At 47.4% G+C, this 21,657-nt stretch overlaps 11 protein-coding genes across 11 annotated transcripts; 4 read left to right on the forward strand and 7 right to left on the reverse strand.

Moving 5' to 3' along the window:
• The first annotated feature begins 2,031 nt into the window (after nt 1-2,031).
• Nucleotides 2,032-2,995, forward strand: F4817DRAFT_327586 (uncharacterized protein). Its single transcript, XM_049302058.1, has 3 exons — nt 2,032-2,393; nt 2,474-2,690; nt 2,742-2,995. The coding sequence occupies exons 1-3, from the start codon at nt 2,106-2,108 to the stop codon at nt 2,795-2,797; spliced, it is 561 nt and encodes a 186-aa protein (XP_049162108.1). The 5' UTR covers nt 2,032-2,105; the 3' UTR covers nt 2,798-2,995.
• Nucleotides 2,802-5,637, reverse strand: F4817DRAFT_259743 (uncharacterized protein). The gene is made up of 2 exons (XM_049299267.1): nt 3,325-5,637; nt 2,802-3,276 (listed from the first exon to the last, which is right to left on the reverse strand). Exons 1-2 carry the CDS (start codon nt 5,256-5,258, stop codon nt 3,159-3,161), a joined length of 2,052 nt encoding a protein of 683 aa, XP_049162109.1. The 5' UTR covers nt 5,259-5,637; the 3' UTR covers nt 2,802-3,158.
• A 287-nt stretch (nt 5,638-5,924) lies between these two features.
• F4817DRAFT_356674 (uncharacterized protein) lies at nt 5,925-7,487 on the reverse strand (the record flags this gene model as incomplete). Its single annotated transcript, XM_049305820.1, has 5 exons — nt 5,925-6,028; nt 6,084-6,989; nt 7,044-7,085; nt 7,138-7,396; nt 7,446-7,487. 5 exons carry the CDS (start codon nt 7,485-7,487, stop codon nt 5,925-5,927), a joined length of 1,353 nt encoding a protein of 450 aa, XP_049162110.1.
• Nucleotides 7,488-9,145: 1,658 nt separating this feature from the next.
• F4817DRAFT_312746 (uncharacterized protein) lies at nt 9,146-9,976 on the reverse strand (the record flags this gene model as incomplete). The annotated part of the gene is made up of 1 exon (XM_049300165.1): nt 9,146-9,976. The coding sequence occupies one exon, from the start codon at nt 9,974-9,976 to the stop codon at nt 9,146-9,148; it is 831 nt and encodes a 276-aa protein (XP_049162111.1).
• Nucleotides 9,977-10,146: 170 nt separating this feature from the next.
• F4817DRAFT_259904 (uncharacterized protein) lies at nt 10,147-11,905 on the reverse strand. The gene has a single exon (XM_049299268.1). The coding sequence runs from the start codon at nt 11,750-11,752 to the stop codon at nt 10,316-10,318; it is 1,437 nt and encodes a 478-aa protein (XP_049162112.1). The 5' UTR covers nt 11,753-11,905; the 3' UTR covers nt 10,147-10,315.
• A 1,040-nt stretch (nt 11,906-12,945) lies between these two features.
• On the forward strand, nt 12,946-13,638 carry F4817DRAFT_312748 (DUF1768-domain-containing protein; the record flags this gene model as incomplete). Its single annotated transcript, XM_049300166.1, has 1 exon — nt 12,946-13,638. One exon carries the CDS (start codon nt 12,946-12,948, stop codon nt 13,636-13,638), a length of 693 nt encoding a protein of 230 aa, XP_049162113.1.
• Nucleotides 13,639-13,843: 205 nt separating this feature from the next.
• F4817DRAFT_259916 (Tim44-domain-containing protein) lies at nt 13,844-15,893 on the reverse strand. Its single transcript, XM_049299269.1, has 2 exons — nt 14,778-15,893; nt 13,844-14,725 (listed from the first exon to the last, which is right to left on the reverse strand). The coding sequence occupies exons 1-2, from the start codon at nt 15,737-15,739 to the stop codon at nt 14,050-14,052; spliced, it is 1,638 nt and encodes a 545-aa protein (XP_049162114.1). The 5' UTR covers nt 15,740-15,893; the 3' UTR covers nt 13,844-14,049.
• Nucleotides 15,894-15,979: 86 nt separating this feature from the next.
• Nucleotides 15,980-17,156, forward strand: F4817DRAFT_259940 (translational machinery component). The gene has a single exon (XM_049299271.1). The coding sequence runs from the start codon at nt 16,221-16,223 to the stop codon at nt 16,923-16,925; it is 705 nt and encodes a 234-aa protein (XP_049162115.1). The 5' UTR covers nt 15,980-16,220; the 3' UTR covers nt 16,926-17,156.
• On the reverse strand, nt 17,062-18,382 carry F4817DRAFT_259936 (DUF862-domain-containing protein). Its single transcript, XM_049299270.1, has 2 exons — nt 17,937-18,382; nt 17,062-17,866 (listed from the first exon to the last, which is right to left on the reverse strand). Exons 1-2 carry the CDS (start codon nt 18,042-18,044, stop codon nt 17,198-17,200), a joined length of 777 nt encoding a protein of 258 aa, XP_049162116.1. The 5' UTR covers nt 18,045-18,382; the 3' UTR covers nt 17,062-17,197.
• A 600-nt stretch (nt 18,383-18,982) lies between these two features.
• F4817DRAFT_259962 (putative GTP-binding protein) lies at nt 18,983-20,660 on the forward strand. The gene is made up of 3 exons (XM_049299272.1): nt 18,983-19,263; nt 19,316-19,801; nt 20,006-20,660. Exons 1-3 carry the CDS (start codon nt 19,117-19,119, stop codon nt 20,555-20,557), a joined length of 1,185 nt encoding a protein of 394 aa, XP_049162117.1. The 5' UTR covers nt 18,983-19,116; the 3' UTR covers nt 20,558-20,660.
• A 102-nt stretch (nt 20,661-20,762) lies between these two features.
• F4817DRAFT_312753 (uncharacterized protein) lies at nt 20,763-21,545 on the reverse strand (the record flags this gene model as incomplete). The annotated part of the gene is made up of 1 exon (XM_049300167.1): nt 20,763-21,545. The coding sequence occupies one exon, from the start codon at nt 21,543-21,545 to the stop codon at nt 20,763-20,765; it is 783 nt and encodes a 260-aa protein (XP_049162118.1).
• Nucleotides 21,546-21,657: the final 112 nt, after the last annotated feature.

Genomic DNA, 21,657 nt, shown 5'->3' on the forward strand with positions numbered 1-21,657 from the left:
TCTTAAGTTATAGAGAGACGGGATGTTTCTGATACAGTTCTTTAAGATTTGAACCGTCTTCTTTCGTTTACGAGACATTCTTTACCAAGACATCATACCTCGTTCTAGAATCTAACTTCTGACCGCCCGCCGTGGGGCAGCTTTTGCCAAGCTTGCCTCGGAGTCCCATTTGCCCTTTCAAGCTCGTTTCAGAACCTGGGGCTTCCTAACCGAAGTTGGGCATTTCCTAAACGAGGCATTGGCCATGAAAAAAAAAAAAGCAAAATTCCTGTTTTGATTACTTAATCAAGTAATTCGGGACTTTGTTCGCTTACACGATGGCTTTGAGATTCACGACCTATGTACGGATTACATATGTACTGGTAAATACGGCATCAGTAGCCGCTAGCGCCGTGGCGTTTCTCGTAGGGCCGAAGCGCCTATTACGAGCGTTTGATTAGCTGACCGCATCTGTGGGAAATTAAGAGATAGATGCATTTACTTATCAAGTGTCGTGGATCGTGCAACACGGAAGTAAAAAGTAAGGGCCCACTAATACCTAGTGGCATACCGGTGACTGTCTTGACCCATGTCCTTCCAAGAACAGGAGAGAGGCGTAGTCTTTTTATAGACCTGGTATCTACATAGTGACTAGGTACTCTGCAGGGTAGCCCTATTGTATGCCGACACTAAGTTCCAGACTACGTTCTTTAATAACCATAAGGTATTTACGTATGTTCGGTACCTACTTCGGTATATGATTACCTTATAAGGTAAAAAGGAACCTGATAACTATCTGGGCTACTGTAAGTAACACTTGAAAGTAATTCTAAAAAGTGGCAAAATTGCAATGGATAAAAGATCCAACATTACGCCTATTGGGTTAAAGATCGGGAGTAGAAATCTCGGGGCTATTTTTTCCGGAGCTTTGTTGCAGAAGCCATCATGAAGCCAAAGCTAGGTAATTGATAGTAATAACAGGTACCTCGTATCACGTACGATCCGTCACGTATCGGTGACGTAAATACAAGTGTGAATAACGGTGTGTCAATTGAGGTTTTGGGTTGGATAGGATGTACGGTAAAGATGACCCCTTATATGTATAAACCAATAGCTTATTAGGTAATACAAAGATTTCACAAGTTGTCGTATTATTATTGGCACTGTCTATCGAATCTCTCGCCTTTTAGGCGCTGCGCATTAATTAAAGATTGATCCGAAATACTTCCGCACTGACGCGTTTCCCACCCATTTTTAAGTATTTTCAAACTTTTATAAAGTTTCATAATTCCTTCGCTTTTTAGTAACTTTTACGCCTCGTAACTTTTTTTATTGGCTCGGAGATATTCCTTAGTCTTGCACGTTTCCTGATGTAATGAAAGCGCAGCGCCCGAAAGGTGCGAAACTCGGTAAACAGCACTATATCAATTGCAAATGATATTAAGAGAATATGAAAGCACTTACATACACGTATAAAAGAATTGACTCTTAGAAAGCTAGCCACTTATCAAGAGTTCATTACATGTAAGCCGCTTTTAATATCTAACTAGGTACCTAAGGTAGTGAAGAGAATAGTTAAGAAGCTAAGTACATAGTTACATGTATTACATGTAGTTAAGTTACTTAGATACCTTTACATTATACAGCGAAAAGCATTGTCATTAAAGACATATCATTTTTAATGTAACATCATATATTAAGCGTAATACGGCGCAAATTTGACCCTTGCAGCGGGATGGCCGGGGAATTTGGATTGTTGGAAAGATTAATGAAGCGACCATTTATTGGAAGTTTATACCCAGGTGACTGGTTGACGGAAATTAAGTACATAAGGTAAGTAGTTAAAAGTAACGACATGTATTACTTTACTTTCTGCAAGTAAGATTTATCGAGCGTCTAGATCCAATCCTGCAGCATAATGACATAGCAATAATACAACCTCTCTGTACAACCCGATGCATGCCCTCGTATAAAGTCTTGGCAAATACGAAAGACATTTTGTTCTTTTTCAGCTGGCTTCTTAAGACTTTTGAAACTCACCTATATATTATAGCACAAGTAAGACGGGATAAAAGTGATATTGAAATATAGTAGCTTTAACGTCTGCTTCCAAGTAAATCCCTAAGATGATGCTGCCTACCTCTTTTATTCTCATCTTTGCTGCCACTATCCTGGCATGTGATGTTCCTACAAGCCCACTCTCGAACAGTATTACCGAGGCCTTCGCACTTCAGATACAGAATGCGTCGTTTCCAGACATCCATAACCATTTCTTGAATATCTGGGACTGGGGTGGCGGTGACCAACATCTTTTCGTTAGTCCCGCCGGAAATTCCACGAGCCAGCTTACACTCGTCGACGGCGTGATCACTTTACCTTGGGATCCTCCTCGCCGCGCAGTCATCAACGGGGAGGTAAATCTACCAGATATTCAATGTTTCATAGTTACCTACCTACCTACCTAGATAGCCGCTAACAAATCATAAATATGTAGTATGAGGTGAAAGATAATACGACCAAGATGTTCATGACTGAACGTGGAGATCCACGTGCTGTTTATGATGTCGTATACGGGTGCAATCCTGACACAGATGCGTTGCAGACCGAACTGTCCTTCAAGTCTCGAGGAGATATAGAAATAGGAGGAAATATCGGGGTTCGCCCGTTTAACGGCATGTATGACTTTCGATGGACGCCTGCAGGAAATACCGGTAAGTCAATTGAGTCCCCAGAAGGGTTGTTCACGCTGACAGTGTATTAAGCCTATGACGTAGATAGGCCATGGACAAAGGTGACTTTGGTTGTGGTTCATTCTTGAAAGTTCCGGTGTATGTTTTCAAGAAGCATAGGACATGTTCTCATATCAATTGTAGGAAGTCTAGTGTACTTAACTCACATACAAATTCCCTAGAAGCAACCTTGCAATATGCAAAAGCCTTCTAACTCGGTTTGAATAAGAGTTGTCAGCTTTAAATAGTTCGTAATAATCTAACCTAAGGATATACATTCTCCCTATGTTGATTCTATAGGCTTGCCATATACCTCATAAAACAAATCGTACAATCAATATCTCGTAGCAGGTACCAGTATCAACCCAATCCAACGATGGATTCATATGAGTACAATCTAGTCATTTCAAAACTTAAGAACGTTAGTCACTACGAAAATCGGTTACTATCTCACGCCCATTGGCGTTGCCGAGGGGGACTTTTCGGCAACTTCCGCGGAGAGTCCACATGTGTAAGAGATGCTGCGAGTAAGGGGTCAATTACACCGTATCCCGCGCGCGACCGAAAACTGCATGCGTAAGCTAACATGACGCCTCAGATACGATATGTTCCTTACCTTTGTAGGCTTGTCAGTTGATGAGTCCCTATTGGGCGGTATAAGGATTTATGGTTCTTGCAAAACCGTGTACTTCCTGTGCTCTTCAATCTACAGTTCGGTCTACTGCACTTGTGCTCGATGCAATAGTCGCTTCCCATTTCTGCCTGTCCGGTGCAAGACTTCGACGCCTGACAGGAATGGTCAGAGCAGTATGACCCGCCCGGAACCCGAGAAAAGCCACAGCCCATCTCTCCGCAGGTATGGTCTCCGCAGTAACTGCTTCTCTTCCAACGAGGCTTGAGGCAGATGGACGAATCCCACGAACAAGCATGATGACGGCACAGACTCCCCTCAACCAAACTTGCCCTAGTACATCCGTTTTTAATACACGAATGATGATGGCAATATTGACCAGAGTTCGAGGGTGCGTTCACGCACGATGAACTCCATCGACACGCATGTACAGAGCAAAGACCATGCGATCCTTTACATCTCTCGTGGCAACTTTGTTCCGTACATGTGTGAGACTCGCAATAAATCTGGTCTGGACCACCAGAACCGCGTAAACATCCCGTCTCCCAAGCACAGACATGATCGCTGCAGAATAAACTGCTTGGGATACAGGGGTTCTGACACGAACCCTGGTTGCATCTATGCACCCCACAACATTCGAGGTTCGGAACTTTGGACGACATGCAGCCCCCAGTATAGGAGCATACATGCTGTTCACAAAACGCCCTGTTACGCATCGTAGGGGCGTAGCAGGTCTCTTGAGCACATGTATGATTCCTGCAACATTCGTGCTCTTCCTCGTCCTGTTTACCGCCCCAGAATCGAGAGTTGAGACATGCGCGTCGTGGGCATTCGTGTTCGGCACAGTACGCGGTTCTCGAAATCTCCTGAAGACAGTCCTGCTCTGCACAAGTATGAAGGCGACAGCAGAAGCCAATGGCGTTCCCCCCCTGGACCACGCTCTCGGTGCAATCTCCTGTAGAGCAGGTATGTTCACTACAGTACCCGTTACGCTGGAACGCAGGCTCAGCACACCCGACCCATTGGCAGACGTGACGTAGACACCAGGTCGTACCGCTCGCTCGGGCTTGCAGGCATCTCGGCTCTCGGCATTTGTGTCGACGGCAAAAGCCACTTTCAGGGATGCAAGGCCTCTCGCACGAACGGCACTTGTGCTGCGCGCAGTGGCGAAACCCTTCAATATGAACATCCGCGCATCCCTTAGTAACGCACTTATGCGCACCGCAGAATTGACTCTTCTCGAACCTCCTCCCGTTGCAATCTTCGACCGAACACTCGTGACGACTGCAAAGATTGCTACCGTCGCTCCGCGCCGCGCCGCATCGATCTACTTCGCATCTATGGTCCATACAAAATTCGCTTGATTTTGAAAATGCGCGAGAGCAATGGTTGGCGTGGCATCTGTGCTTGGAACAATACCTCGAGGGAGATTCGCGCCGACCAGCACAGCGCTGGACGCGACAAGTATGGACATTGCAGTAACGATAGTATTCCTCTGGACTTGGTTCGTGACAACCTTCTAGTTGACAAGTATGCTGGTCGCAATAATTCGAACGTCCGGCTTTAGAGCTGTGGCATCCTCTCCAGAAACACTCGTGTACTGTACAATAGCGCTTGCCATGCCCCTTTTCTCTACGGCCAACACAGCCGGCTACATTACATTTGTGCTTTCGACAGTAGTGGCTCGTCCCCGTTACGGTCCTATAACAAAAGGTGGATTGACAACGGGGACCGATTGCGGCAGATTGCGGTGGTATACCCGGTGCGTGGTACTCTAGCTCTAGTGTGCTCCGGGTATCTTGATTGTAGGGAGCTAGCTGGGACATTTCGTGCATGTCGTATTCTGAATATGCCGGTGGTGGGGTTTCGGGCCGTACGCGACGCCTTGAAGGCACCGATATGAGCCGATGAGAAGACATTGAGTGCGCTCACGATAGTGACTTTTTGAGCTTTCGCGTTGGGGTTAGAGAAGCTAAAGCTTGAGTTGCCTATCACAAGAGCCCGATATGGTCACAAGCCTAGGATTACGGACAGTCCATCTCCTCATGGAAGTAGTGCTCGGCGACAGAACCCATCATTCAGGGATCCTGGAGCTATCTATTCGTTCGTTCGTTCTAAAGAAGCGCCTCTTGATAGGCTAGCTGCAGGCCTCTTTGTGTCGTGGGGTGCTTGGATGGAACCCCGAATCCGGTTGGCTCATGGTGTTTGTTATGAGGCGCGTGCATCTCGACCTATAGCGGCTCTTATTGAACCAATTGATGACCCTTTATCGAGGCCACTCGTATCCTGGTATTAGGTTAAAATATTTACAATTTTCCAGATAAGGAATTCATCGGCAGTTACATATCAGAAATCCATCAGTCTGGAAATCCATCCTCTAAAGGAGGTAAGTAGAATGATAAATAGAATTGAATAAACCGGAAAAAGTCTAGTGTTACTAGGATTCGAATCGGGTTCCATTTCGTCGGGACTAACCTGGAGATCCCCATGTATTGACCTATATAGTTACCCCCTAAGATTTCTCTTATCCAAAATCATATCGTATAGGTACCTATATACAGAGATTCATAAAATCCTAAACCATACTATACCCGTGGAAGCCTAGCCGTGTCATACATATCATCGGCGTTTAACCGATCTACACCAAGCGCTGCCAGGGGCTCCCAAAGATAATCTCCCGGCAGATTGTCTATAAGGTATGTCAGTCCATGTCTGAACCGAAAGTATAGAAGAGTCAAACTTACAGTATCGCACTTTAAGACCCGCCGAATGAGCTTTCTCAACTTGCGATTGGACTGTACTCTTTTGGTCCTGACTGAAATCGTTCACGCTGCCTGGGCTTCCGACGGCGTCTTCAAAATCGGCCGAGGCGTAGTAGGAATTCTGGCTGGTGAAGCTGCTGTCCCATTGGTCCACGTGAGCATCGTAAAATACGTCTCGGTTGGGGACACCGTCGCCTGAGCTGATGCGGTCAAACGGAGCACTCCCGCTAGCGACAACTGTGATCTGTCTCTCAACGAACTTGTCACCATCGAGGTGACTGAGGTATCCGCCATCCCGGAGGGGTTGGAGTGCCTTGACGACAGCATCCAGAGTCTGGGTATCAGAGGTCTTGAAATCTACAAGCAGCGTAACGCTCTGTCCAGGGCTGGCCTTGTACAGGCCAACATTTCCAGGAGAACCGCCGTTGTTATGGTCTAGTATTGCTCGCAGCGGCTGGGTGTACTGCACCGTTAAAGTCCTTCCGGGAGTTGGAAGGATATGGCCGATAGTAACGTCTCCGTTAGAATACCAGACATCAGCTTCAATCCCAATACACCCTGCACTTAAAGCGGAATATACTGGGATGTTTCGGGTATAGTCGTTATGGCTATGGCAGTTCGTTGGCTTGACGCTATTCACAGACTCCAGCGGCCAGGGGTTCAGGGGTGGACCGGATCCTTTATTCACACTTTGTGCCCCTAAAGCAGAGCCGGAAAACAATTTGTTAACGGCATCTTGTTGAGGCGGTATCTCATTGCCTAAAGCATGGTACGAGACGCCATTATTCCCAACTTGCCAGGTGCCACCCTTGGTGTCGTGGTTTTGCTCTCCAGAACATTGACCACCGTCGGCGCTAAGTGCCAAGAGGTATTTCTCACAATTCTCGACTAGCTAGTGTTAGTAGTCGAATCCATCTCATACATCCCGACTGCAGTACTGACTTGAAATAGTATGATCCGAGCTTTCTTTATTGTGGACCTCGACTATACGAATGAATATTAGACTCCGGCGAAGACTGATACATCACAAACTTACAGTATACAAATCCTAGAACACCGTAAGTAGCGGGGTCCTTCCCGTCGTTAAGGAAGACTTCCGTCGCGAGGGAGAGATATCCGCTAGGCTTCACCGTCTGCCCATTCGCTGCGCTACAAAAGGTTTGCACCGCCGTACTATATCCCCTACGCGTGTCCGTTCCTTGCGCAATAGTGACATTATCTCTAGGCATCCATGCGTTTCCACAGCTGGATATTCCATCTGTGACCTGCTTCTCACACCGAGCGAGTGGGATAGACTAAGTCTTCGTTAGCTATAATTGCGAATGGAGTAAACAGGAACTTAACGGATAGTCCAGCGACCGCGATCGCAAGCAGGGTGAGCTCCATGTTGCAGTGAGCTTCGAGAGCGAGGCGACCAAGGATGCTTGAGAAGCAAATTCTGAGATCCGCAACGATCTTCTTAAAGTCTACAAGCCTAACATGTGGCTTTTATGAGAACTACAGAAAACACTAGAGGCAGTTAACAAATTAGCTTCCTACGTTGTATGGACCAATAAAGGGGCGGATTCTCAGCCCGTGTGCCGTTCGGAGATCCTTGGTAAATAACACCTTCTTAAAGGAGATTACCGCGTGTTCTCCCCGGTCAGCCCCCACATCCAAATCTAAGACCTGGGATGGGCTCATGTGCATCGGCCGGATATACCGACTTCATATTGAATTATATAAGTTTAACTCTTGTATACAGGATTCGGTGAGAATATGTTTAAGTCAAATCAGGATAAACATGTTCGATGCTTGTGAACTGAGGCGTTTGAAGCTAATGCGATTGATTTTCATTCATAATACTGTAGGTCTAAGCATGTGAATACTTATTCAGGGGTCACAAGTTAGCACATCTCAAGAAGGAAGCTCGGCGAGAAACCACATAGTTGAAATGCATCTTCAACTATTGTCCTTCCTTATAACTCAAATGTCCTAGTCCTGTACGCCGACTCAATGTATTTAATGCCACGGAAAAGCCGAAGGATTTCAGATTTGCTACTCCGGTCTGGAAAATCTTGATTCGGATCTGCTGTGCTATGCGAAGCGCCAAAACTGAAGAGCTACAGTAAGTGGCACTTGGTCTTGGCGATCTTCGGTTGTTATTTTAAATACCAATAACCCAATAATGCAATATCCAGCAGAGCAGGAATACACAAAATCAACCGCGACTACTGGTGTTTTCTTTTTCTAACGTAGTTAGGATTACCTACCTACCTTAGGTACCTAAGTAGGTAAGTAGTAAAGTTATTAAGATACTTAATAAGTACGTTAGCTAGAGACAGTCTCGATGCTGTACCCGTTGAGTTTCTAAGAACCTAGTTGTAGTACAGGATGTCACGACGGCGTTCCGCACGTGTTCGAACCAGCCGGGCCAGCGCCCCCAACCAATATATGATCGGATGATATGATCATTCAAGAAGTATACCTCTGATACTAGTTTTAGGTAGAACCAATGCGCACACACCGAAAGTTGTCTTAGTCTAGTGTTTCTAGATACCTACCTACTCAGATTGATATCTTGGTGTCCCAAAAGTTTAGAAGGCGATGAGACGTGCTAGCTCGGAGCTTCTTAACCACTATGTATGACCGGTAGTTTGATAAAAGTATAGTACCATAACCATAGGTATCAAATATAGTGTTGTAACTATCGATTAGGTGTAAGTATCAGATATATCCCTTAGGTAAGCTCTCTATAGCCTCAACTAATCTTGTCGTATGTAGCAAGTACCAACCAACCCAGCGACTTTTTAGATGTTATAGAATGTCAACCATAAAGACAAAGAATTGGTAACCTTGGGCTGTGCATATCTTAGGTGGTAATGAAGCTTCACCAACAACGACCTGGACGCGTTTGGTTTGAAAACTACCAAGTATCTGGGTATAGGTACCTAGACACCTGGCTAATTAAGACATGTAAACTATAGAAAGGACTTAAGAATGTATCCATAACAAATATTGCTAGGATAGGGTATTATAAAAATCAAAGCCAAAAGTCCACCCGTCTAGCCCTCATCACTAGCCACAGGACCAGTGATATTATCCGGATCAAACCGGGTCCTATAATAATAAGCATCGCCCTCCTTAGTCCTCACCCTGCGGAAAGGCTTCCGGAAACACCGATCAACAGCCTCGCACAGAAACATCGAGTAGTTATCGTCAATAGTAACATCCGTGCCCTCGTCGATACGCTCGCCCACGAAACTTAGCACGGTCTCAAGCTGCCCAACCCACACCGGCCATCCGCTATGATGGCCCCAGGTAGGTACTTTCATGATGAACTCAAGAGTAAGCAAGCCCTCGAGCAATGCCGTCCAGAACGCCGCATCGAGGGCTACGGGGCGGAAGAACTGCCACTGCTTCTCGCCGGGCCCGGCTATACGGTACGAATAATACGCAGTAAAGGCATTGAGGCGTAGATGGCGCACGCGGCGTAGATTCGCCTCGCCGATGGTGAAGAACCGTAGGAACTTAGAGCGGCTCTCGAGGTCGACACGGAACACGCTTTGGGTATACAAAACCTCAAGCGCCTCGTTACTCACCTGGCGGCACGCCCGCAGGAGGCCCGTTCGCGGGCGCAGCCGCGCATCGTAGTGCGTACATGCGTAGTTCTGGCTACAGCAATCAGGCGCATTTTCCTTCGCAAGCCGACGTAGATGTCGAGCTGCCGTCGAGAACCATACCCTTGAGCAGTCGACTGGTTCCGTCTGGACAAGTAAGTGTGCGTAGATCTCATTTCGAAGTTCCAGGGGGAGGTCGAGGAGTCTAAAGAGGCCGCTACCACCACCAGAAGCGTGTTCAGGTGGTAGACCCTCCTGGACTATCATTCCAGTCATTGCGTTGAGCGCCGATGTCTTATTGATAATGTACTTTATTATTTAATTTCGTAGTTTGGGGTGGTTCTAACGAGGATTCATTCATAGACATGCCTCACTTTCATCCGTATTTCTGACTCACTTCTTGGGGTCTATCAAAGCGGCGCAGTCTCTAGGCTAAGCTCTTTGAAACTTAGCGCCTGGTCTCGACTATAATAAGTCCATAAGACACCCATGTCGGACTGACTAGCGATCTCGAACTTTTGATGTGTTTATCATATGCGTGGAATAGCTGACTGGGGCGTTAGGTAAAGACAACGGCTAAGGTAACTTCATTTCATGAATCGTACTGGCGACTGTTCACGCTACACTTGGCGCTTGAACCCACTGTCTTCTCATCTGCTCGGCTGCCTCGTCTCCAAACAGCGCCTGTACATCTTTAACGTGCTCCTTCGCCAACTTAGACGGCTTCAAGTCCTCGAAAGCCATACTCCATACGCGCTTCGCCTCGTCATTACTCGTGTCGATCGCGCTCACTCTACCTGCATGCTGCGCTAACATCGGATAAGCACTGACTCTCGCAAAGCCGTGGTCATAAGCGAACTTCTTTGGAAGCATATCGCTCCTACCAGGGACGGCTCGCTTAGAAGCAGTCATCAAGAATTCTGATAATTCTCCCGCGTGTTCACGGTTGTAAACCAATGCCTGGTTACAACACCCGAAGAATTCCTCACGAACTCCTGGTGGTGAACCAATGAGGGCGGCTTTACCAGAGGCATAGAATAACCACAATATGAGCGGTACTGCAACGCCGCAAACCACTAGTAACGTCCACCCGTCCAGATGTCGAGCTAGGTGACGCGGTAGCTTTCTCCGTGCCAAGAGCAGAACTAAGAGGAGCGGAATGGCTACCGCGACTGATATGACGTGAAGATTATTGCTTCTAAATCCGGGCCCGCCCGACCACCCAAAGCTTCGTTCTTGGTTAAAGAGACGCAAGTATAACCATGTGTTTGGTACACCTGGATCAATTTTGCCCTTCTTAGGATCGCGCCGCCTAGGGTCCTTCATCATCTCCTCGATAATTCGCAGATTCCTTAGGGTCCTCGCCGCCCATCCATCGGCAAGAAGGATATCTTCCTCGAAAATTGCAATGTAAGGAGCCTCGGTAGTCAGAACACAACGATCTAGAGCGTATGCATAATCATATACTGTTTTCTTTTCTAGCGCATGCTTATCCTGACGATCCTTGGTATATTCCATAAACTCGCGAATCTTGTCATCCTTTTGCTTCGGTGGTAAGGTGGAGTTGTAAGTGAATACTTCGTCGGCGATACCAGCAGCGGTTAGGCGGGCATAGCTCTTATGCTGGGTAGTAGGGTTCGGCACGTCGGCAAAGAACAGTTTCAAATGCACGGTCTGCCTCTCGGCACGGGACATGTTAGCCAAGAATGAGCCTACAGCACTGTCGATGTACTGCCGACCATCCATATTCCTTCCCACTGTTATAAAGACGGCGCAAATCTGGGGTGTGGGACCAGAATTGCCTAGTTTGGATTGCGCCAAGTCGGGGTCCGCCATAACGGCGTCGAGGAATTCATCAGCTTCGGCCTGGCGCGTAGCCGAGTAGAAACGATCGAACCCATGTTCCTCGGAGAAGAAGATGGAGAGAGGATCGCGGTAAAAGTAGAATGAGCCGTATATCGAATATAGCGAAACGAGGGTTACGAGAAAAAGCAAGGCGCGAATGCCAGGCTGGCTGAGAGCATCTCTCGTAGTGCGAGGTCGGCAGATCATTGAGCAAGACGCCTTGCTGCTTCGATCGTCATGCTCTCATCCAAAATTCAATTTGATTATTGAGCCGAATGGCTTGATGATGATGGTCGCTGAAGTTTGTAAAGGCATTGTTGACGATACGATATGATTGTTGCTATGTTCTATTCTAGGAACGCTAAAATGTTTAAATGCTACCTAGACCTAGAAGAGGCGTTGCGCACGGACCATGAAATATAAGGTTCTCTTAGTGTACAACAGCGCCGGGACTTACACTTAGGTACATACAGGTACTTAGGTACCTAATCTACCTACTCTATGTAAATGCCCCTGAAGCTCTAATGGCTAAAACAAACCATCCCAATTCTCGTGGACTCGAACAGCCCATTTTAATTCGTATATCTATACCCCGATATGTACTTTTTGATCATGTCATAATAAGCTATTGGCCTTGCCAGCCTTTCGCTAGGATGTAGAGATGGATAGAAGTGCCCGGGCATTGAACAAAGAAGGAGATAAAATGCCAGTTTAATCAAGTTAAATAGGTATGTGTAGCTTCTATACCTGTCACTAACATGAACTATATAATGTAGGCTACATGTGCACGGAACTTGTCAGGTAGTAATAGTAGTGATTGTTGATTATCTAGGAGGTGGCCTGTTCTAGCTAGGTATATCATGAAAGAAGGTAGGTATATACCACCTAAAACATCTATCATTTATAGACTACCTATAGTTTCATATACTCAACTGAAATGCCTTCTCTTTCATCATTCTAGGTCATGGGCAGATGGTTTAAGTGGCGAACAGGCGGTCTTGCCAGCTTCGTAAAGATCCCCTACCCCAGAAGGGGCGTATTCATCGTCTCGTCCCAAGTCATTGCGTTTAAGCCGCACGGGGACTATCTTGAGAAAACTCTAACACCACAAGATAGTCGGTCGTGGTTGGCATGGAGTTTATGGTTCTTACTGGTATCAAAGCCAACTAATTCAACAGGAAGGACCGGGTATATATACGTCACTCGCATTTGCTTGGGAAATATTTCAGGTAACCAAGTCTTTGAAACATTGTATCCGAACCACATGATATTCCAAATCTCTTACTAGTCTCATCTACCCCTTTAACAGTTTGTCAGCCAGCACACCAGTATACCAGTATACCATCATACCGACATACTGTAATACCATCATACCATCATATCCACAATACACCTTAGCAATGCCGCCCTTCCAGAGCAAGATTGCATTACCCAGATTCGGCCGAATCGGCCGAATAGGAAAGGCTTCATATGGGCCTGATCCAGAACCAGAGCCAGACATCGTCTACTACTGGAAACCCTTCGAGAAAAAGTACGGTTTTATGTCGATGTGGTACCCATCGCCGTTCCGTGACAGTTACGACCCGTCCAAAGTTTACCCAACGGCTGAGCACTACTACTTACACCACAAAGCGCTCTTGTTCGACGACCCTGAAATCGCCGCCGAGGTCCTTAGGTGTAAATCTCCACATAGGGCTAGAGAATTAACGAAGAAGCTTAAGAACTATGACCAGGCCGTCTGGGAAACCCATCGTGAGCGCATCCTTTACGAGGCAAACTGGCACAAGTTCACGTCACCATATACCCCCCGTAACACCCTCCCGGCTACCTGTGAGCTATGGTTTGATATTTCCGACGAGGCATTAAAGCATTCGGAACGGTTGAAGGAAGCTCTACTAGAGACAGGTGACCGACAGATTGTTCAGGCATCACCGTTGGACTACGTTTGGGGCAACGGATATTGGTGGAAGGTATCATGGCAACGACGCCAGAGGTGGGGCCTCAATCTTCAAGGAATAATCCTCATGCAGCTGCGAGACCGTATCCGACACGAGGAAGAAATGAAGAAGATGATGGAGAGTCCCGAAAACTAGGAATCCCCTACGGCTTCGCTGAAATATTGTCTTCGATTTCGACAGTCTGACTAAAATGCGCTTTACTAGATTATGACCTGATGGGGTTTGCCGGGCAAACAGAACGGAATAAGGCCGAGATACTCAGGTCAAGCTTGACTTGTTGTTTAATGTATTGAGGCATAGTTACTGCTTAGAGTTAGTATATTGCAGTTTTCCATGCGTGTCCATATATGCACCTTTTTGTCTATCATACATTTGATCATGCTGACCCCAAACGCCTTGCCTGCCTTAGTCCAAGGCCGCCAACTTGGAGTGGTGTGGTGAGACCGCCTTCCACGGCCTCTATTCCGTCGTCTCTAGTAGATAGTGTACAGTATTATATCACAGAGTTGGGGGGTATCTGCGTGTAGATAGGACAAAATATCTGGTTTATATATAGTCCCTTCCGCTCTTTTGCATTTCGATCAACCTCCATCCCCTTGTTTCTGGGTTGTTGACATCCTCAGGTGTCCGTGTAATGCCAATCGCATAAGTGACAAGTTGAACTTTGTCTTCCATTCCCGCGGCGAGCTCATTCGTCTTGGCGTTTCGGTAGACGTGAACCTCCTGCGTCCGGCAGGTAATGATAAAGACGGGAATCTCACCAGGATCGAGCATGCGGGCTTTTAGGATGTCTACATGCCTTATATCAAGAATCCGACCATCTGACTTCAAGCCAGCTTGAAGGTACTGCTTGGTCAAAGCTTCGTACACTGAATACTGAGCAGCCGAAAGCCAAAGCTTCAGCGTTTCAGTATCACCCTTGACATAAGCGTCGAGTACTTCGGGTAAGATATACTCTCTCAGCTCCTGGAGGAATGGCTCAATCTGAAAATTAGGGTCCATAGAGCGAAACTTTCGAATGACCATGGCTGTTTCATTCTCCGCGAAGAATCCAGCCACACGGTCAGTGATGCTCCGTGCCGTCGTTATTAAAGGGTTCTCAGATTCGTTGTAGACACTCTTCATATTGAATATCCCCTGGACAAGCTTGTTTTGATCTCGGAACTCTCGCCACGCCTCCTTCCAAGCTGCATCTTTATGCAATGTGATATTTGTACCGGCGCTGAAGATCGTTAGTATCAATTGCGATTGACAAATACTCTTGTTGAACTTACTTTGGATCTTCGACTGCATCTTCTGCCTTGCCGTGGATAGAACGAGCTTGCTTCTCTCGAAGTTCCCTAGCTTTTCTCCGCTCTTCCTTTTCAACCCAACCACCATATCTTGAACTGCTTCCGTCATCGATTACGTCCTTGACATTTTTGTATGCCTCAGTCTCCCTTATCGGCTTCGTCGCTTTGTCCAATATATCTCCAGTTAGATTCGCTCCTTTCCGAACGCCTTTCATGACCGGCGTCTCCCATGTCCATGCCGCACCCTTTCCAACCGCGGTAGCCGAAGTCTTCAGTACTTTTCCTGCTGTTGACGAAACAGCACCCGTGGTGTTTTCGTAAGCCTGTCTCGCACGGCGGACAGATTCGCTCTCGGTAAAGGAATGAGCCGAGTCAGCTAGTTGCTTGGTCGACTCGTTCCATTCTTTCGAAGCCTTGAACTCGGTCTGCATTGTTTCCATGAAGACTTGCCATGGCGTCTTGTCACCGTGGGGAGGTGGCGGCGGCAGATCTTCCTTTTTCTCCTCCTTTTCCTCCTCCTTTTTGCCCTGCTCCTCTTGTTGATCAGCCTTCTCGTCCGAGCTGGATTTCGCTTCGGATTCGGTATCTGAGGCCTTCTGCTCGGCTTTTTCTTTTGGTTCCGCAGACTTAGGGTCTGGCTTAGCGGATTGCGGGGCTTGCTGGGGTTGTTCCTGGTACCATCTCGACGTTTGGTGGAAAGGACGGGACTGCAAGGTTGCTATAGTTTCGGGAATGAAGGGTGACCGTAGTTGAGAAAGTGGCGAAAAAGGTAGTCGAGGAGAAGTGAGTGGTGCTACATTATTGCTTGCGAATTTAGAGGTCTCGGCGCTCGACAGTAACCGTCTATATGCTGGAGCTCTGCCATAAGAGTGAGCTGCGAACGAAGGCGCCCTCAGGAAGGCCGGCGGGGGTGCGCTCCTAGTAACTTGTCTTAGTGAAGTCATTTCGCGCTGTGAGAAAGCGTCGCAAAAAAGACCTCCGGTCTGGGGGTAAGTGGAAGAATATTAAAACCGGCAAGGAAATTCTTCGCAACGGATGTATGAAGGCGGGCGAAGCCGGCAAATAGAAAATAGAAAAATTACCTTAGGTAAACCAAGGCACTTTTAGGTACTTCCATATTGTACCTAGAACACAGGTACCTACGGATTACATAGGTACAGCTTGACCCGAAGAAGTAGCACTTTACTAAAATGACCAATCATATTTCGACCTAACAGGACTAGTCCCAGAATTTTACAATTCGCCCGGTCCAAGATGCAATTCTCTTATCCCGTGCCGTCAAAATTTCTAGATTTTATCAGCCGCGAGTCACGGCACACGGCGATATCTCAGCATTGGTCAATTGACGCCGGTTTTGCTTCCTGAGCAATATCTCAGGGCTTCCCGATATAGCACCGACAGACCATTCAACCTAATGCTTCTACGATGAGCCGAATACAAAATCGCCTATTGGCGGCCACCCGCACTCCCGTATCCTACTCCCAAACTACCCACCAATATATCCGCCCTTTCTCCCAAACATGCTTGCGACATGATGGACCCAGACGCGCGCCTTCGCTCCTCAGCATGCTGCCACGAAGTGCGCAATCATCACAACCGAAAGGACCTCCGCGTCTAGGAGGTGGAGGCGATATGTCCGCTCTACAAAGAATATTGGCGCAAAACACCGTTGCGAGAGCGCGAAACCAGCCTACAGTAACCGAACAGATTCTAGGAGCCGATGAGAATGAGGCAAAAGAAGACTGGGGACCCGCGACCGAGCCCTTTCATTTCCACATATACGCACATAAGCACAACTGCCATATCACGGTAACGAAGCCGAACCGCGGCGCAATTATCAGCAAGTCGGCCGGCGATATTGGATTCAAGAAGTCTAAACGTAGCACCTACGACGCTGCCTACCAGCTGACGGCGTACGTTATAGATAAACTCCACCAGGGAAATTGGCACAAAAACATCACGGCCATGGAGGTTATTCTACGAGGCTTCGGTGCTGGACGGGAGGCCGCCACTAAGGTTCTTCTGGGTACCGAAGGTCGTATGCTGAGAGATAAGATCGTGAAGGTATCAGATTCTACAAGGCTCAAGTTTGGTGGCACGAGGAGCCCTAAGCCAAGGAGATTAGGCTAAATAACCAAGAGAGTAAGAGTGGAACAATTAACTATATGACCAGTGTATATCACATCATTGCCATGTGCATTAGTGGACAATATCATCCAGCAAGTTCATTGTGCATATGAAGAGTCAAAAGAGCGCCAAATGCGCTTTACATAACGACGGAGCATGCCTTTGGTATCAATCAAACCTCATGTAACGCCACCCAGCCAAATTACTATCATACTTGTTGCCAACGCCTCATAATGCAGATAGTGTAATCCAGTGTTGTCAAATCGTCTTTCCACTTAAGACATGCTTGGTCTACTAGACGAAGGTGCTCTCTCGGCAGGTGGTAATGTTCGTCCGCTTGTGTCCTTAGCTCGGCCTTTTCCTTTGCTACTCCTACTATAACGGCGCGCTTCCTCGCTGGCCCGGCTCGAGTGTTCTCCGTCGTCATCGCTCTCTTGTGTTGCTAGTCTCCTAGAACTATCGTCCCTAAGCATCCTAGTTCTCTCATGATCGTTGAGTCCCTCTTCGTCTAGCAGCGCACCATCTACCGTCTCGAAATCAGGCGGTTCGATCCAGTCTCGAGGGACGATACACGGGAAAGCAACGCCAATACTTGCAGCGCGATTAAGCCATCCGGGGCCAGGCCTACCAGTGAGCTTCTTGCAGAGGTAGCTAGTAAAGTGATTGCAGTTTCGGGTAAGTAGATTATAGGATGTACCTTGAAACTCGTCGGAGGCATGGCGAATAATGGTATCGATTTCGGCCTGAGTCGCAAAGGAGAAACCGTGTAGAATTTCGGTCTTAAAAGTACCTCCAGGTGGTTCTGTCTTGGGTGGTGTCCAATACACACCCGTCAACCCAGGCCGATCGTGACCACCGTAAGCATACTCTTTCCCGTTTATCACGACACCTGAATGTAGCAGTGAGGCACCAACTGTCCAAAGGACGGAAGAGAGGCGGTTAGGCTATTAATGGTGGGCATTTTGTTAGTAACCACTGCTAGACGACACTGTACAGTTTAATTTAGGTACTTACAGGTAATAGATCATAGACATTAATCACAATTTCGGTTCTCGATAGCGACAGTGTTGATCGATGAGATTGTCTTGACGTCCTGCTGGACGTTGACTTCTTGGAGGACATCTTTGCGTTTAGTTTGAGTTACGATGTGAGAGGACAAGCGGAAGTACGGCTACGCCTAGTATGGAGTGCAGGTATCGCAATGCGGCGGGGGAGGATCATTTACATCCAAAGACGACTTGATGTATGCTGTACAGGAAAATACTAGACGAGACGAGAATATCTCTATATTGTCGATTGTGTTACTATATGACGGAGGTTCGGAGAATCATCGTGAATAACAAGAGAAAAGCCATGAATAAAGTCGGAAAGTTGACGCAAGGCAGATTACGTTACCTTGAGGCAACTACAAAAGATAATATAGTTTCATACTTCATAGTGGACATACTATGTTAGGTACATGCATGGCATTTAGGTACATGTAAGGAGGATTGAACTAATGGGCTGAGGGCGTTAAGCCACATCCAGCTGATACGTAGACCAATCATATGACGAATCCGGTCAGGGTCTGCTGAAAAGCATTGCCTCCCCCGCAGTCCCGATTGCCCGATTCTCGCTGCGAAGAGCGCTGGAAGGCAAGACTTGAGGCAAGCTGACGATACAAATGACAATCTACTGTTCACAGCTGCCAGGTTACTACCCTAGGTTAGGTACCTTATGTACCTAACCTAGATGGAAGGGAAGGTGGGGTTAAACCAAGTCTCGGCATAACAGGACTTCCGGGTTCCGAAACAATATCCTAAATTCAATTTTGATTGGGAATCCACAAGCGCAAGCTTTTTTTTTCTTCTTCTCTCCCAACTGCCCCTCCAAGAGGACAGGAAAAGGACAGGACAGCTGTGCCAAACCGCGCAACAAAAAACCTGACGAGGTCAGCCGTCCAGTGCCAACAATACCTTAAATCGATGGACATTAGGAGTTAAACAGATATCTAATATTTGTTTGACCTGATATCGAGGCTGATCTTCAGCCTATATCCATCGTCGTGTCTTCCTCTCTTTCCTTTACCCTTCACTTCACTTCTCTACTCCACACCTTTCGACCTGTCGCAGCTAGCTCTGCGTTTCTCCCATACCGCGTGCCTAGTTGCACCACAGTCTATATCTCCACTCGTACCTACGCCAAGCGACGAAAAATGCCTCCCAAGAAACAAGTTGTAGAGGAGAAGATCCTCCTCGGTCGTCCGGGAAACAACTTGAAGAGTGGTATCGTCGGTCTTGCCAACGTTGGCAAGTCGACCCTGTTTCAGGCCATCACCAAGTGTAGTCTTGGTAACCCTGCCGTAAGTTTGGGCTCTCGTACATCTCATAATCCAGCTAACCGGGTACGAGTAGAACTTCCCTTACGCCACCATTGACCCAGAAGAATCCCGTGTCTTGGTTCCAGATGAGCGGTACGACTGGTTGTGCAAGAAGTACAATCCTAAGTCGCGAGTACCCGCTCACTTGACCATCTACGACATTGCTGGTCTGACGAGAGGCGCGTCAACCGGTGCAGGTCTGGGTAACGCTTTTCTGTCACACATTCGAGCTGTCGACGCTATTTTCCAAGTCGTCCGATGCTTCGATGATGCCGAGATTATTCACGTCGAGGGTGACGTTAACCCCGTCAGAGATTTAGATATCATCGCAGAGGAGCTGCGACTAAAGGATATCGAGTTCGTCGAGAAAGCTATAGAGAACTCCAAGAAGAAGACCCGCGTAGGTGGTCAAAGCTTGGAATTGAAGAAGGCTAAAGAGGAAGAGGCCACTATAGAAAAAATCCTCGCATGGCTGAAGGATGGGAAAGATGTTCGGAAAGGCACCTGGACTCCGAAGGAGGTAAGACGAATTTTTATTCCACATTTTTCTCTCATTTACCATGATGAACAAGGGCCATAGCGCCTGATCTAATCCCAGCTCTTCGAATGCCTCAATAATACAACGCAGAGCGCATACTGTGATAAAAGAATTTTCTGATAACCTGAACCTCTCCAAATATTATGATTACACCTGCAGGAAAACATAGCTAACATATGTCAATAGGTCGAGGTTATCAACACCCTTCTTCTCCTTTCCGCAAAACCAGTAGTATACCTAGTCAATTTGTCAGAGAAGGACTATACTCGCAAGAAGAACAAGCATCTCGCCAAGATTGCTGAGTGGATGAAGGAGCACGCCGCGGGCGATCCTATTCTACCCATCTCCGTATCATTTGAGGAGCGTCTCACGCACTTCGGCTCTGATGAAGAAGCTGCTGAAGAATGCAAGAAGCTCGGTATTGAGTCGGCATTGCCTAAGATCATCACAACGATGCGAAAGGCAATGAATCTTGGTAGCTTCTTCACGACCGGTACCGACGAGGTAAGGCAATGGACCATCCGGCTTGGTACCAAGGCACCACAGGCTGCCGGTGTCATCCACACGGATTTCGAAAAGACCTTTATTCAGGCTGTAGTATACAATTTCAACACACTCAAGGAATTGGGTGACGAAGCCGAAGTCAAGGCTAAGGGTAAGGTCATGACCAAGGGCAAAGACTACGTAGTAGAAGACGGCGATATCTTATTGATCAAGGCCGGCGCTGCCAAGGGCTAGAGAGCGAATATAGATATATCCAATGAGTATAAAGTCTATTGCTGTCGAGCAATGTTGCAAAATTAAATGATACCACATCTGAGATGAACACTTCCATCTACTATTTCCTCCTCTAACCTACGAACCTAATAGAATAATCTTCTACACAAGCTACTAGAATTCCTCGCACCAAATTCAACTATACATTTAAATGTGAAAATACAAATTAACCTTGATTCAGAGAAATTCCCTGCGCTTCCAAGTCATCCCTGAACTGGGCAATATCGTATGCTAGGGGCAGGAACTCGCGGAGCGGCATATCGAACAGCCGCTCGATCATAGCCGCCGCGTTCTCAGGTGCGTCCTCGGTAGGCGTTTCGAACGATTTGTTTTCGTCCTCGAGGTAGTCGTCAAGCGCCTCCCTAACCTTCTCTAGGTCCGTCGGGTCAATATCAACTCCTCGTAACTTGATGACGAAGTTTAGCGTGACCCCAGTCATCTCCAGGAGGTCTACCAAGTTGTTTATCATCTCGGACCGCGCGATCGGCACTGCTTCTTCTTCTTCTTCGTCTTCTTCGACCTCCTCTCCGCCTTCTTGCTCTTCTTCCTCTCCCTTGACGTCTACCTTGTCGTCGTCGGAGACATCGTCGTCAGAGAGGACTTCAGTGATTTTCCGCTTGGGTGCAGTCAGCCGCGCCGGCCCTGTTTTTCCCTTCTCCGCCTCCATCTTCTGGTAGTACGCCTCAACTTTCCCGATGAACTCGGCCTCCTCGTCGGAGTCGGAGAAGTCCGGGACGTGGTTGACGGGCTGGTCGGGGACGTAGGATGGGACTTTCAGGGGCGGTGTGGGCGAGGGTTGGTTTTCATAATAGAATTCATTGTTGTTGTAGTCGCCGGGGTTTATTGGTGGGTAGTGGACTTCGGGATATCCCTTCTCTTTCTCAACAGAGGGCACGGGATTGTCCGCGGCAACGCGAGCGCGCTTGTGGAATTTACGTGCTAGCGACATGATGATTGTGACTATATCAGGGTGATGATTATGAGTTCTCTTCGCAAGTCTGAAGTGGGAGGGATGAGTGAGCTTGAGATGTAGAGAAACTCTTTGTCTTGACTTTTTGAAA

Source organism: Daldinia loculata (assembly GCF_022478755.1).
Source record: "Daldinia loculata strain CBS 113971 unplaced genomic scaffold F4817scaffold_7, whole genome shotgun sequence".
NCBI lineage: Eukaryota > Fungi > Ascomycota > Sordariomycetes > Xylariales > Hypoxylaceae > Daldinia > Daldinia loculata.

Coding starts and splice junctions, on each gene's coding strand:
- F4817DRAFT_327586 (XM_049302058.1), top strand. CDS start 2,106: ATGATGCTGCCTACCTCTTTTATTCTCATCTTTGCTGCCACTATCCTG. Junction 2,394..2,473: donor GCGCAGTCATCAACGGGGAG/GTAAATCTACCA, acceptor ATAAATATGTAG/TATGAGGTGAAAGATAATAC. Junction 2,691..2,741: donor GACGCCTGCAGGAAATACCG/GTAAGTCAATTG, acceptor CAGTGTATTAAG/CCTATGACGTAGATAGGCCA.
- F4817DRAFT_259743 (XM_049299267.1), bottom strand. CDS start 5,258: ATGTCTTCTCATCGGCTCATATCGGTGCCTTCAAGGCGTCGCGTACGG. Junction 3,277..3,324: donor CAACTGACAAGCCTACAAAG/GTAAGGAACATA, acceptor TTACGCATGCAG/TTTTCGGTCGCGCGCGGGAT.
- F4817DRAFT_259904 (XM_049299268.1), bottom strand. CDS start 11,752: ATGATCTGCCGACCTCGCACTACGAGAGATGCTCTCAGCCAGCCTGGC.
- F4817DRAFT_259916 (XM_049299269.1), bottom strand. CDS start 15,739: ATGACTTCACTAAGACAAGTTACTAGGAGCGCACCCCCGCCGGCCTTC. Junction 14,726..14,777: donor GATGCAGTCGAAGATCCAAA/GTAAGTTCAACA, acceptor AACGATCTTCAG/CGCCGGTACAAATATCACAT.
- F4817DRAFT_259940 (XM_049299271.1), top strand. CDS start 16,221: ATGAGCCGAATACAAAATCGCCTATTGGCGGCCACCCGCACTCCCGTA.
- F4817DRAFT_259936 (XM_049299270.1), bottom strand. CDS start 18,044: ATGTCCTCCAAGAAGTCAACGTCCAGCAGGACGTCAAGACAATCTCAT. Junction 17,867..17,936: donor ATGTCTATGATCTATTACCT/GTAAGTACCTAA, acceptor CACCATTAATAG/CCTAACCGCCTCTCTTCCGT.
- F4817DRAFT_259962 (XM_049299272.1), top strand. CDS start 19,117: ATGCCTCCCAAGAAACAAGTTGTAGAGGAGAAGATCCTCCTCGGTCGT. Junction 19,264..19,315: donor GTAGTCTTGGTAACCCTGCC/GTAAGTTTGGGC, acceptor GGGTACGAGTAG/AACTTCCCTTACGCCACCAT. Junction 19,802..20,005: donor GCACCTGGACTCCGAAGGAG/GTAAGACGAATT, acceptor ATATGTCAATAG/GTCGAGGTTATCAACACCCT.